General features: G+C 35.6%; 1 protein-coding gene across 1 annotated transcript in view; it reads right to left on the reverse strand.

The window, feature by feature from the left end:
- LOC112688937 (Krueppel-like factor luna) overlaps window positions 1–16,380 on the reverse strand; it is a 66,378-nt gene that overhangs the window by 25,591 nt on the left and 24,407 nt on the right. The window contains exons 2-4 of the mRNA XM_025562374.1: window positions 9,321–10,229; window positions 6,971–7,331; window positions 5,964–6,163 (exon numbers count right to left, since the gene is read on the reverse strand). Coding sequence (XP_025418159.1) covers window positions 5,964–6,163; window positions 6,971–7,331; window positions 9,321–10,229 — 1,470 coding nt within the window. The remainder of the gene's footprint in view (window positions 1–5,963; window positions 6,164–6,970; window positions 7,332–9,320; window positions 10,230–16,380) is intronic.

Genomic DNA, 16,380 nt, shown 5'->3' on the forward strand with positions numbered 1-16,380 from the left:
AGAGAGAGAGAGAGAGAGAGAGAGAGAGAGAGAGAGAGAGAGAGAGAGAGAGAGAGAGTGAGAGAAAGCAAGTAGTGTGTAAAAAGGCTGCTCGCAATAAAGTAAACGGACGGGAAAACCACGTGACTCCAGGTGGGCCGTTGTTGCAGAATCGACTGCAAGGGTGCGCAGAGGGTGCGGAGGGTGAGATACGCCCCAAAGTACGTACACAAGTCGGTAATTAGATTAGGTAGGTAGTGACTGGTAGAATACGTGTGCGCACGCGTGCGTGTGTGGGCGATAGGGATGGGAGGGAAAAGTGAGAGGTTAAAGTTTGGCAGAAGGTTTACTAAAATCAATCTACTCACCGCTTTCACGAAGTGTTTTCCCGCGGTTACCAGCAGTAGCTCTCTAAAATTCGATGTGCACACACGCGCACACTTGTATACATCTGTATATAAATGGAGGTATACGGGTGGTGGTGGTGGTGGTGGTGGTGAGAGGTTTTCGGGGATGAGGTTCAACAGCGAGGGATTATATTAAAGTGGCCTCATCCACTCGAGCAAAGCTGCTTACAAAAATATTATTTCAGTTCACTCTAAATGGATTCGGACAGGCTGTATAGGCTGCGACTGCTACTGGTGGTATACATACACACACACACACACACACACACACACACACACACACACACACAGGTTATTTCTCTTTCCTTCGATTTCCTCCTTTTTCCTTCAAATATACCTTTCGTTTCCGTTTATATATATATTATGTGTGTGTGTGTGTGTGTGTGTGTGTGTGTGTGTGTGTGTGTGTGTGTGTGTAGGTGTGTTTACATATTTACTTCGCAAAACCACAACCGCCACGCCCATATAGTATTTACTTCCGTTTTACCGCAACCCGCTGCGAGTATATACATTTATAGACATTTATACGTTCGCATCCACTCGAAGAAACTCGTTTTGTCATAGCGTCAGGTTAGCGTGTCAGGGCGTGATGTGAGTGTGTCTAGTGAAGTTTATCACAACTTTCCTTGTTTTGTACGTACTTAAATTATCTACTATATTGTCTGCTGCACACCACTGCTGTCGTCGCCGCGCGGAAACATTTTCATTAGATCTCAACGCAAACATCATATACACCCACTTGATTTTCGATTAAAACACAATTGTTTTTTCTTTCTTCCACACCTCGTTCGTCTCGCCCATCCAACTGCATTAGCTCAACACTGTTATCATCCAAACAACATCGTCCCCGCGACGTGTACGTCATTCATCTTTTGGTCAACATACTAGAATCACCTAATACAACACCTAATAACATTAAGATAGTACCACGTTCTTGATTGATTCGAAATGTTCTAATAATATATATTTTCCTCTTCGTAATTGCTATTTAATTTTTTTCTTTCTCGATCAAGTTCCATCTCGTATCCTGCCGCGTTTATCGATTGACGGTTCTCGGAGACGTGTGCCGCAAATTAAGTACGATAACCCTGGTATCTGGTTTTTTTAAAAACTGATGTAATAATCGTCAGTGTAAATTGCGGATAACTATTAACGCACGTACACACGACGAGCATTTTGTGTTATCGATAAAAACTGGCGATAAACGTCGTGTCGGCAGCGGTTGTGATCCCCACGATAATCCCGGTGAATAAACTTCACCCGTGGCGCTGGTGCACGCCGACACGTTACTATACCAGTATTTATGTACACCAGTTTTTAGTAGTATTAGTGGTAGTATAACAACTCCGATTACAGGAGATGTTGACTTTTCTTCTAAACCACCCTTCTTCCTTAATACTTAAAACTGCCATTAAATACTTTTACCGCACGAGATATGGGTGTATTATACACATATAATCGTATATATTTATATATGTATATTCAGGACTACTGACTAATACGAATTTAATTTATTTTTATAAGAATATCAACAATTATAAAATACGAGTAGATAGATAATAATAAGATTTATATATATATATTGATAGATATTTATCTCGTAGATAGGTAAACCTGTTAATCTTAAATATTAAATAAAATATATTTGCTATCCATACCGTGTAGTTTCATTCAAAAAGTAGTACCCATTGGTAACAATTTTTTAAGTTACTAGGTCACTATATCAATGGTTAATATTTAAACCTGCATGGTAGGCATACGATTTTATGTGTACTCAAATTAAGGAAATTTAGTATTTTAAACTCCATTTTTATCATTTTTATATTTTATATTAATATATCTATTTTCGATTTTTCGATATTTTTAATACTTTTTTATTTTTTGGTGCATTAGTTTGAACATTAACAGTTTAACCTACCTCATATATATGATTGTATACTGTATTAGAATTTTCATTGTTTTATAAAATTACGAAATAATTCGTCTTGTAGACGACAATAAAGAGTGAATGTATTACACTTCATCGACTACACGCACACGATAAGTGTGCATGTGTATGGTATATATGTATATAATAAAACAGCATGTACGTGCGAGTGTGTATTTGTTCGCCCGATATAGAATCAATTACACGTGAATTACTCTCAGCAAGTATACTTAACTCGATAAAAATAAATTAAGAAGATTAATAGTACATTAAAACACAATTTGTTTTTTCAAAAAGTAATCGCAATTGGTTTGGATTGTAAGTGACAATATTTATATATATATACTTAAGTATATATGGAAAGTAGATGAAATCTCGTGTAACTTTTATCGACATACGTATTATATATAAAAACTGATCAATCAATTTTGCTGATAATTTTCACATTATATAATGAACTCGAGTATTCGAACACATTTCCTCGATAGACACATTTAAAACCAGTTTTTTTTTTCTCGTGACTGAAAAACAAATTTTCACTTTTCTCAATTAATTTTTTTAATCAACTGAATTTCTATAAGCACCCACTTTCGGGAAATTAAAAAGAAAAAAATTCCACTCTGAACACAGGTCGGTCAAGTGAGGGAGAGGTTTTTTTTCGAAATTACCGGAGATTTTCCCTCTTGTTTAATTTCTTTTATTTTTTTTTTCTTGTTCCCCTAAGTGTATATTTTTTTAATTCTAGCATTTTTTTCTCTCTCGTTTTAATTGGATGTGTAAAGAGAAACCTTGTGACAGTAAAATGCGAACACTCGAATAATAATATAAAAAAAACTATACATATTCTTTTGAACATTAAATTAATAAATTACTTTTTGAGCGGGAAAATCTATGGTCTTCAATATACAGTATTCACTTACAGCCTTAGGTCATTAAATAAAGTTCATTTGTTTAGTTACTTCTGTATTTTTGGTTCGAACATTTTTATTTATTTTAAAATGTCGTATTATAAACATGCGGTGTAGATATACGGAAATAATATATTGTATACGCAAAGCGTTATAATTGTTCATGTTTATAATTGAATGTTTGTAATTATTAATCTAGATATTTATACATCCGTCATTAACATGCTTTCAAAACATGTATACAGACAGAAAATATATGTTTATACTTAAAATGAATATTAATGCTAAACCTGAGTCGATAGATACGAGTTATAGTATCAATTCCACATGAGTCTGTACGATAAAATGTACGGGTATATGTAATATTTATCTGTGTTCAAAGAAGAACAAATATAATTTAAACTATTGAAATAAACGAATTATTTAAAAAAGATTTTTTTTTTTATTGATTATTAAAATATTTACTTAAATTTTAATAAGAACACATAATTTGTATTATTAATAAACGTAATAAATTATAAATAAATATTATATACCATCGTATTTATGGCGAACAATATTGCGTGCAACATGATAACTAACATATTATATACGATTTTTTTTAAATAATGGCTATTGATAAATAATTTCTTTTAAAAATGTACATGAAAAAAATATAATAATTGTACTGTACGATAAAATACACTGTATACACGTGTAGTATATGGTTATTGTTTCATTATGAACAATGTAAGCACGGTGTTTATACGGGGAGGTGCGTAGAGGAGAAGCCTGACCATTTAAAAAGTAAAATATTGTACATTTATTTTTATTTCAAGTGAAATACATAGGAATTCATGTACTACGTCCTTTTGCGATTTGTTTTAAAAAGATAATATGTACGATATAACATCAAAGAAATCGTGGCACACAGTTGCAATTCGGCTGTCAAAAAACGAGAGTCCGTTAATTTTTTTAAAAACTATTTGAAATCTTTTCTAATGAATGGAATGTAAAAGACAAAATATTATAGTATGCATTGTAACGTGGTATAAAATAATAAGTAAAAATGCAATTTGATGCTGTTATTAATTTATTATTATTATTTTTACATAGACATTATCAAAGTTTCAGGTTTTATCATATGAAAATGATTGTGTTATACATTTTCATTTAAATTTTTTTTTAATTACGTTCCAGCGAGTACATTAAAAACCGACTGTAATAATGTAATAATGCCAACGCACATATATGTAACCACTCTAACAACAATTAACTGCCTGATGAAAAATATTATAAAAAAAAAAAACCAAACTGGTCCTGCTCGAAAACATCATAGCTGCAGCAGTAATAAACCTACCCAACTAAAATTAAAACTGATTGTTGATAAATGCTGGATCCTTAACGAGTAATTAGCGGATAATTTACCTGGATAAGGGGTAGTACTGTGGCGAAAAGCAAGAGAACGGTGTTCATATTAAGAGGAATTAACTATAATTACCGAGGGTGACAATTAATAGCGTCCGGACGATCTTTTCCGCAAGACTTATGTCCCAACAACGGTCGTTCAGTTTAACAATTAATCAGAATAAGTATCAACCCTTCGGTATGTCGTTTTATATATAAAACAGAAATGCTAAATTTATCTCGTTGGTCGTGCAAGAAACTTTATCTTGGCCACTATCAAAAAAACTCTCTGTTTCTCTATACATCGTTCTATTTTTGTTTCCAAGTCCACAACCATTATATAATTGTTTCTGATCTATAGCTCTGTAGTGTAGCCACTGGCAAGATAAGAAGGAGTATATAGGTGTAAACGAGGGCTCAGAAATCCTACAATATCGTCGAGTATAAAGAAAAGAGAATAAGAGGGAGAGAAAAGGGGTGGGTTTCAAAAATAAAACGTGAGGGGCGACAACATGTTAAAATACGAAGATGGGTGACGGCAGCGTTGGCGGAGAGGAAAATTGCAACGTTACCGTCTTGGCTTGTTGATCTAATTGACTCGTTTTAATGGCTGTCAAAGGAAAAGGATTACTGTGACGGGCCTTTAAACGACCCTCCGTTTTCTCGACAAATTAGTTGGCAAAAGTTATCCCATCAAAAACAAGCCCCCGCGGTGATGCGTCCCATATTTTATTCATTTTATATAATCCATAGTGTATTGCTTGTCTCTTTAACTCTCTATATTAGTTATCTGTCTCATCACTCGCTAACTTTCTCTTGTTACGGTTCCTTTATGCAAGTCTAAAGGTTTTCCGTTGTTTAGCAAAATAAGCTCAGATATTGAATACATTATTGTATGCTGCGGGGAGAGTCAGCTCACGACGTTAACGGTCAATCACGATGCGCATAGCATCAGTTGACTTATTACCGTCTTGCGCGAGTAACTTAAAATCTTTACAGTATCAAGTACATTCGTGTGTGCCATCCTTCCATTCGGTCATCATCATTGTTCAACACTTTGGTACAACAATCAATTGTATATATTTAATTACTATATTTTAAATAAAAAACATTTTTGTGTTGCTCATTTGATAAATATATATTTTACGAGATCGATGGTCCCTCGGAGTTCCCCAACAGGGCTAAAGATATTAACCTAGGAACTTTAGAGTATCTAGTTCAGAGACAATTTAGCCGCTTATACCGTAAGAATTCCACTAGATAACTCTATCGGCGGACATTCGCTGTCGTTGACGAATACCTAACAGTACCGTTACATTGTCTCTCATTTTATTTTATTATTCGTAAAACGCTTACCGGTGTGTATGTACGTATGCTTTTTCATGTCTGATTTCTGGTGAAACCGTTTACCACAAAACTGGCATGGATACGGTCTGGTGTCGGAATGGATCAGTAAATGCGTGGACAGAGTGGACGACCTCTTGAACGTTTTACCGCACTGTTTGCATTCGAACAGTTTTTCCACGTTGTGCGCCGACCTTCGACAACAGAGCCATCTGCAAAATACCGCGGCCACGAGTACAGTAAAATCGAAGTACGTACGATAGTAGTTCAATAATTATATGATTTCATTTAAACGAAGGAACACATAATAAAAACGAATCACCATGTATAAACGCATTATTCTTATTAATAAGTGTACGTTTTATTAACAGTGTTTTGGGCTTGCGACCGAACGTCAAAAATTATCCATAACACTGTATACAAATACGGCACAGCCGAAAAGAAATCTAAAAATTACAATGCGAAGTCATATTAACGTAATAATAGTGACGGAATCGCTGTTTAAAAACTCATCTATTGTTAAAAAAGAAAAAATGAACAAACGTATTATTAAAAATATTCGTATACTCTAATATTTGTATAATATCTTTTTAATCGTTACATTATTCCGTAATTCTAGATTATTTTGGAATAAATTTATTTTATCTGATGAGCGTATATTATAATCATCATTGCGTTGAAATGGCTTCACACAAATAAGACTACTACTATCTTCTAGATAATATTTATTTTTATTTATTTTTTACTCGTTATTATTAAAATACTAACTCGTACAATTTGCGAACAACACACAAATCTAACAAATTAGAATAGAGCTTTGTAAAGGTTTTTTTTTTTTGTAATTCGCGACGACACGTATTTTAACATGACCACTTTTCCCTATTGGCCGTAACCTATGCAGTAACCGCCAGACAAATGTACAAATAATTTTAGCGATGATAGTATAGTAGTATTAAACGCTTTGAATGCAAAATCGCGAACACCGGATAAAATAATAAAATGGAATAGACACGACTAACCGGTGTTGGTTTAGGCTTATCTCGGCCCCGAACGATTTGTTGCACAGCTCGCAGGAGAACGGCCTCTTTCCGTTGTGAGACCTCCTGGAATGCACTTCCAGACCGTGTGAAGTTGGGAACATTTTGTCGCATTTGATGCACGAGTATACGTCACCAAAAACGGAGCCCCTCATCAGCATGTGATGATGGCGAAGATGGCCGCCGGGATCCGATGGTGGTACGGCGGCGAGGGGTTGATTGGCACCAGGTGCGAACTGCTGTCGCAATTTCATCATGTCTTCGGCTGAAGGATGTGATACCACGCCACTGGACGTCTGTTGACTCGACGAATGGAAAGGATTCGTCGCCGGTGAAGTCATACCTGTATGCGTATTGTCACGTAGTTATAATATACAATTTTAAGTCGGAACCGTTGTACAATGTTCGATAAAAATAATGGTGACTCCAGACATATCCGAATAATGAGGCGAAAATGTGATTAGGTGGTCGGAAAAACTGAACGTCCGTCTATGAAGTAATATTCTATTAAAAACTACTTATAATATTATCCGAATTCTACTTGTATATTATACTGTTATTGATTAGCTTATTTACTTGATATTTATATAATTGTTTACCTTCGTGTACGTTTAATTATTCTCATTAACTGATTTTATACCTTTTAAGGTATAACTGATTTTATACTAATTTATGTTATTCCGATGCCATACTTAAATAATATATCGTAAAACAGTGGTGCCCAACCCGCGGTCCGCGGGCCATATGTGGCTCGTTACGAATTTTCTAAAATAAAAATTTTTTTTTAAAAATGTAAGAACATTTTTTGATTCATAATGTCGTTTGATATTAAATTCTTTAAAAACTGAAACCGTTACATGACACATAAGACAAATGGCTCTCCATTAATTTCAATAAAAAAGTAATTTATAGACCATTGAAAATTTGGCAATCATCAATATATTTGCGTTTTTTTCTGTCTGACATTTTCATATGCAAACTTTAAAATTAAATATCGATATCATTCGTGTACTTAAAATAACGTACTAATCAAACTAATGTGTACCTTAATTCATAATCTTTTCAATAGACAATAAAAGATAAGAAAACAAGTTCAATATATAAGATTATTTTTGTAATTTTATACTTAGTGGCCCGCTTGAGGATAATTGTTTACCAAAGTGGCCCGCCAAAGAAAAAAGGTTGGACATCACTGTCGTAAAGAATCGTAGAATTTTGTACGTACGATCAGTGTGCTGCCGAAAGCGGCAAAAAAGATGTACAATTCAATCGCACATGTATTTAGGATTTCGTGGCAATTGTACAAATGAAAATATTTTTGAGAAAATGTTGAAAACGTATTTATCGAATCGTATAGGATACATCATGGTCGCGGTGGTCTTATTTAAAGGGAATACGTTATATTTTATTTATTGTTGTTTGATTATTATGTTAGTTTAGAAAGGTGGACTTTTCACGTCTGAAATAAAGTATAATTAAGTTTATTATTTATATAACGCGATCGGAGAATATGATTTTGTTATCCAGTTGGGATTTATTCTATGTACATGTAAAAAAATGAGAAAATATTTTCCACCAAACCCTATTGTATATGTGAACACGAAATTAAAATAAAAACTATTAATGGTATATTTTTCCCTCTATAATTCAGCAACAAAAGTATTCTCTAATCATTATGTCATTATAACGGACGTCGAAACAATATGCGTTGTGACTAGGAAATGGATTTGGGTTCGGTTTCTATTGGATTATTTTTCCGAGGCTCGAAAATCAGTGCCAGATTAAATATTTGTGGGCCCCTAGGCAATCAAAACTTTGAGCCCTACAAAATTATTTTTTACATATACCTTTAGCATTACTATCCAATAATTAAAATAAACAGTTTTAATAATAACCAACTATTATAAATAAATAAAACCATGTTTATTAAAGTTTTTATTTGCAAGAAAAATTAATTCATTATTATATTATTTCTATTTTTTTCAAAATAATTTTATTATTATTACTGCATATAACACCTATAACTTAATATATATTATATTTCATAATGACTTTTGTTTCGTAAATTAGTAAACAAAATACAGGTATTATTAAATAAAAAAAATATAGTTTTCCGTTTTCACAGTGTCCCTTAAACGAGTGTGGCCCTAAGGCGGGAGCCTACTCCACCTAATGGGTTATCTGGCACTGTCGACAATAATCGAACTGACACGGATCACAGTTCTCGGCCATAAAAACGAATAAGTTGGATGAGAAACGTATGAAGCGATTTTAGGAAAACGCTTTTAACGGAACAACACGAGTCGGTCGACGGCGAAAATGCGAAACGTACCTGCGGCTGACAACGGGTGGACGAAGGCGGCTGCGGCCGCGGCCTGGACGGCACCTAGGCTCAGGTACAACGAGCTGGTGAGCAGGTTGTGATTGTTGTCGGTGTTCACGTCGCCGGTCCCGTGTTCGGGCGAACTCGCGGACGGGTTCAACATGTTGGCGGCCGAGTAGAAGTGCGGGTGAAAGCTGAACCCGGAGAAATGTTTCTGGAGCAGCGAGTTGGCCGTGGACGGCAGCAGGTGCACCTCCTTCCGGGTGTCCTTGATCAAGTCCGGGAACTGGACGGTCGGATACAGCAGCGATCTGGTGACCGATATGGTCTCGGCGGCCATGTTTGCTACCGACTGCTGCTGCTGCTGCTGCTGCTGCTGCTGCTGCTGCTGTTGCTGCTGTTGCTGCTGGTGCTGCTGGTGCTGTTGGTGCTGTTGGTGCTGATGGTGGTGGTGATGGTTGAACGGTTGCCTGGACCGGGGCGCGTCCGGCTTGAGAAGCGCGCTCACGCTGAACGCCTCCGAGTTCTTCACCGGTTGTACGATCGTCGGCGGAGCAGGCGGTTTGGATACGACCATCACAGCGGGCTGAGGTGGCGGCGGCGGCGGTGGCGGGCTGGTGCATTTGGTCACGTCGATATCCGGCGAAGTGGCCGGTCTGCTCTCCACGTCCAGCTCGGATGACGTGGACGGCGACGACGGGCTGCGCAACGGCGACCAGATCTTGGCCGCCAGCTCCCTGGTGCACCGGATCTTCGCTTCGCGTTCGTCATCGTCGTCACCGCCGCGACGGTGATCGGTCTCCGGTTCGTTGAGACTCTTGGTGATGTTGTTGTTGTTGTTCGCGTACGACGTGTCGTATGCCGAATGGCCGTCGTTGAATTTTTCCACGAGACGGCTGATGCCGAACTTTATGCAATCTGAAACACGAAACGGCACGGCGGTTATTACACGTGTCGCCAGGGCCGTGGAAAGAGAAACCCGAGCCCGGGGGTATATCTTAATTTTTTCTGCAGTGTTCATTAAATTCTTATCATTAATTGTGTTTAATTTTCAATAATTTGCAGTCCCTAATTTTCGGGCCCTCTCGAAAATTCCGGCCCTGGTGATATCATCCCTCTTCCTCCTTTCTTATCAGACCTACGTGTCGCATATTTATACCGGGTATACCGTCAGTATCGTCGCGGGTTTCGTTCTCCTTTCTTGTTCCTCTCTTACCTTTGCGCGATAATAAATTCGAGCGAAAAGTTATTTCCTCGTACACCCTCATTACCAGATGTCACTTGCGCGTCGTAAATGGTTTTCAATTCCTTAGTACAACATGATCAGGGCTCATTAGATAAATCTAGAATAATATGTGTCTATAAATCAGGCGCGTACAGAAAAGTATATTTTGGGAGGGATTTTAGTTTCGTAATTATATATTTAGTATACCATTTTTACTGTATAAAAACATATTTAATAATTTTCCTGAATTTCAGTAAGGATTGAACCCCTAAAACCCCTTCTTGTGAACGCACCTGCAATAAATAGTACGAAAACACATGCATAGGTACTGTGCATACTTTTATTTCTTACTCGTGTCCTCGCTAAATTTATGCAATGGTTTCTTTTATCTACGCAAACGACGTTTTCGGTCGCATATTATTCCGAAGATATCGAAATCAGAATATATTGCGCCTACATGTTTAGGTTTAAACCCTTTTATTGCAGGGTATTTTATTGAATCCTCGGGTGGATATTTGTTATTTATGGTTCGCTACATAGTACAGCTTTATCCTCCAGACTTAATCTACGGTCGTATATATTCTGTTCTATGTACCGTGAACATAATAACACATACACTATTATTATGTATTTATTGATACTGTCATTGTCATAATATATATTTAATTTCATGGTGCAATCCTTCCTTCCCACCTATAATAAGCCACATCGCTTATCGTTGCGGTTTACCATGCGTACGAAACTAAAAAGGATATTTCGAAATGATAATATTTATTAATATTTCGATAGTTACGAATTTGGGTGGGCGGATGTAAACAAAAATAATATTATGTCATACGAAATTTATAGTACGCATTGAGTGCAATGTGTTGCAAACGATACGAATGAAAACTTAATCCTTATCGACAATCGAGATTAAAGATTTACAACCGAATACTCTGGTAATCGTTGGTTTTATTGCGATTTTTTTCTGTATACCCGCAGGTGTATCGTGCAGTCATCGGTTAGAACAATGAATTTTTTTTTTCAACTATAAATATTGATTGTGTTCGGTTTACATAGAACGGCGGGCGCGCGTGCACCAATACTTGCTTGTATGCTTATATTAACTAATTCGTGTGTGTTTATTTTTCTATATATTATATTCGTTTCTATTCCTGCACACACACAAATATTCCGCATAGGCACTAGGCAATTAATGTTTTAGGTCGTCGCGTATACACTGCGCAACCCCTTGTGCCAATATTTACTCGACGTGGTTTCGCCACGACCGTCCGTGCCAGCTCCGAGTCGAATGAATTATACAAAAGGGTTGAAAAAAAAATTATACCCGCACTGAATTAGATATTATTAACGTGCTCGTGTATAATTTATATACCTGGGACTGTCGCATGACGGCAGCGGCGGTCTACTTAAACCGTTAAGCAAACACGATAAATATATGTGACGACCGTCGCAACAACACACGTTTTAGATCCCTTCGCACGGCGTCCTCTGTAGGTACAATGTACACGAGACGTGTGTATCGCCGTACGCGCCCGGACAAACAAACCGTCAATAATTTTTTTTTTTTTTTTTTTGTTCTTTTTCTGTTTTCCATCGGTACTTACCTATGTATAATGCCGTGTACAGTTATTAATATTTACGACGCGGGTGCAATAAACTAGACTCCACCGTATTCCCTACCCGTATACGCACGTGCAGTAGTAGTCGTATCATATAGCTCTACTACGTCCGCCGTACGTATTTGCCTTTCTCCAACCCATCTGCATACTCCCCAACTACCCTTCTTATCATCGAGTCGAACCCCTGAAACCATCCACGGCGTCCGCGACCGCCGCCGAAATGCGAACGCGCGTTAATTGTTAATGCGGTCTTTAAAATCCTTGTCCACGCTTTATATGTTGTATCGACACCGATGAAACTGCAGTCGCGACTGTTGTATTACGCTTTGAACACGCAGTCCGTCTGCTATTACGGAATCAAGGGCTGGAACAAAATCGTAAGGACGATGCCGTCTTTTTTTTGTACATTTGATTGGACGTGACGTACGGTAGTTATAGTTCTAAGTGATAAGGCGTAGGAAAAGAAACGGCAGACGAGAAGGAGAGAAAGAGCTATAAAAATACGATGGAACGAGATGTGTACAATGTTACACGTCAGTTCATCTCAATTGTCACATATACTATTATCTAATGCGCTATATATTACCGCAGTAATAACGGTGCACTGGTGTTACTTTTTAGAGGACTAATATGAACTCGTTTAATTACATGTATGTTAGCGTTTACGTAGGTACACAATTCCATAATTCTAATAAATAACTAGTTATTGAACGAATCCGAAAATTCGTACTTCAGTAAGTTATTCTACACACTGACTATATATTTAATAATTAATGTCTATAAAATTTTATTAAATCCGTTTATAAAAAGTTTATTCTGATTTGTACAACGTTAATTTATTGGAATTATTAAAATGTTTAAAATATTAAGCAAATTAAATATTTGAGATAAAAATAAAATGTCAACATTAAGTCAATTTAAACACATCCTACATTATTAAAGTATAATTTTTATTCATTAGTAAGTACATTAATTTTTCGGTGACATTTAGAGTTACAAAGTGCTCCGTTTACACCGTTTACTAATACACTTTTGTTGGCATGGACACTTGAAAAACCCTCGACCATTACCTTGTGATTGAGATCCTGATGCCTTTCGAACACAAATATCTTCATCTGCGACGGCACGTCACTGAGCGCAATAGACTTTTTTTTGTACATGTACTGAATCGTGACCTCGCTTAAAGTTGTTTTTATTTACCGTTTATGGTTCCTAAAGCAGTCGTGGTCTTATACAATGACTATAAATTACATACATTAACGAAAACCCAACTGGTACTCTATATATTAACTAATAAAACCATGTAATTTATACGTATTAACGAATACGTATACAAATTTTAACTAGGAATACTAACGAATTACATACATTACCGCTAACATGTATATACATACATTCTGTGCGTGCGATGCGAGTTTGTGTTCGGAGGCGTTAGGGTATGTGTGTTTGCATTTGGCTCACAAAAATCTGTAGACGTGCAGTCACCTACTACCAGTTTCGTTAAACAAACATGCGCGGTTCATTCGTTTTTGTCTCGTATTCGGTTAGGTTAACAGTGTATCTATATGATTTTTTTTCTCGTTCGAATGTAGAAAAAACACATCAGTAGCGTATTTAGAAACTTTTTTTTTTTTTTTTTGGGGTGTGGGGTGTCATACCTTATAGTGAAATAATTTCATAAATCAGCATAAAATGCTCTTTATCAACTTATTGTTAGGTTTTTTATTAACTTATTGAAATCAAGCTATTGACAAACTACTATAACAAAATTACAAATTATATTATAAATTCTAGTTATCGCTTTTTACATGCCAAATCATGACTTCATCGGCTTATCTAAATCTCGATAAGTAGATAGCATGGCAAGGCCATTAAGTCTTTTCTGAAATTTTTGAAATTTTTTTTTTCACTGGCTCCATTTCACTGGCTCAAAAATTAAATAAAAATAAATTAATGAAATCGAACTAAATTAAACGTATGATCGTATTAATCGTATTTTATATTACTTTATGTTGCCCATAGACGTATAGTGCATACTGACAACCAGGCCCGTATTTAAAAATTTAGCACCTCCGGGTATATAATTTATGCCCCCCCCCCCCCAAATAAATAACAATAATATAACACTTATTATTTCGTCCATAATTGAGATTCTTTAATATTATAATATAACTTATAAATAAAGATCGTTTAATACTTTTTTTAACTAACAAATTAAAAAAATTATAACTTAATAAAACATAGAATTTCCTTTTTTTTTTTAATTACAATTTTATTATTAGCGATATTAATATATTTTTTATGTATATGTTTTTTTCATTGTACTTTAATACTTTATTGAATAAACAAACTACAATTATTATATTACTGATATATTTAAAAATTGACGTTTTCAAATATTTTTTTTATTTCTTTTTTTTAGGGGGGGGGGGGAACCCCCCACCCCCCCCCCCCCCATAAATACGCCACCAAAACGCATTGTTTTTTACAATCCAACCTAACTCAAACATTCGCCTCAGCAAGATTATGATACACCAATATTGCGTGGATAATATTACTCCGCAGTGACTATAGCACATACAGCCTACAGCCTTTTCCACGGGCTTAATAGTTTTCCAGGTTCGTTTCAACGTGCACTGGACGAAATAATTATCAAGGGACTCTTTTTTTTTACGTCGAACTTCAATGTTCTACAAGAGTGCAATAATTATATCGTCAACGTGTCGTTGTTATTCTCTGTACGCTTATTTGAAAAACAAATCTTAGCAATATTTGTACGGAAACCGTATGTTTACAAATGTATAACATCGTATCTAGAGATAGCAATATACACACTTGGGTATACTACACACGTTGGTGCACGCATGCCGACGGAACCAATACGGCAATACGGGAACGGTTATGTCAAATAGTGATTTCTGAGTCATACCGAAAATACTTCAATACTCTCTCTCTCGTTCATATCATGTTGAGTAATTGAGTATCCGGCCAACATAGCGAAACAATAACCGCGAATGTAAAAATTGCGAATTAATAATGGCGAAAATAAAAACAACGAATTCTAAAAAAGAGCACATATTATATATATATATATATATACATATAAATATATAGTAGCGAAAATATACGATTAAGCATTTAGTGATAATAATGTTTTTAAAAACAATTAGGCATTCAGTGAAAAATCTTATGATATACAACTTACAAATTTCTTATTATCATAAGTATTATAATTTGTAATTAACGAGTGAAGTCTTTTAGCACAGTCCTTATACTTTTTTTTTTATCTCTGGTTGTTCTTCAGCATTACTGTTCTCGTTTTTATTCTTCAAAATTCAAATTTTAAATTTTCATATAGTAGGATGGCTTCCTGCTAAAGAATATTAATTATATTATTAAAAATACTAATTAATAATAAAATTGGTAATAGTTTTAAAGTTTTGAAACTTATCCAAGTCCTATATTAAAATGTATAGTATTCAAAATAGAAATTATAAAAAACTGCAGTTTCACTACTATGTATGATCGGTTATTTTAGAATTCGATATTTTTATTTTCACTATTATCAATTCACGATTTTTATATTCGTGGTTAATTGTTTCGCTATTTCGCCCTAGAACCGAGTAATTGATTACAAATGGTTTAGTTATCATATGCAATCATAAGCAATAGTAACAGCAATAGCAGTACACAGATTATCGGAATCGCGTTTGTGGCACGAATGTTATTTATTTACGGTTTGCCAGTATATTAATATATTATTATATTTGTCGAGTGTATCGACATGCGTCTATAGTTCCAGTCGACTGTACAATATATTTTTCCACAGCATTTGTCTTACTTCTAAATTATGAATATTTCATTGCGAACAAATTACTAAGGAGAGTTTTTTGATTTCAGACCCATTGGACTGTGCGGGTGAATGCCGAGTACCCTTCTAACAGCGTATGCATAAAATATAAATTCCAACATTTTCTGTTGAAACGTTTCATTACGCGGAGGGATCAGTTACCGCGATTCACTTATAACGCATACTTCCTAGATTTTTCGACGATACTGGTTTCAGACGTTTCCAATGTTTATGTCAATGTTAAATTGACCACGCGGGGTTCTAAACTTGTTTAAAATTACTTGTGGACACTTATTATCATATGGACTTCCGGCCACCGCGACTCGTTCGGCTTAAACGACTTTCGCGCGTTATCTATTGTCTCACGTC

This window comes from Sipha flava, unplaced genomic scaffold, assembly GCF_003268045.1.
Source record: "Sipha flava isolate LNK unplaced genomic scaffold, YSA_version1 41_pilon_pilon, whole genome shotgun sequence".
Taxonomy (NCBI): Eukaryota; Metazoa; Arthropoda; class Insecta; order Hemiptera; family Aphididae; genus Sipha; species Sipha flava.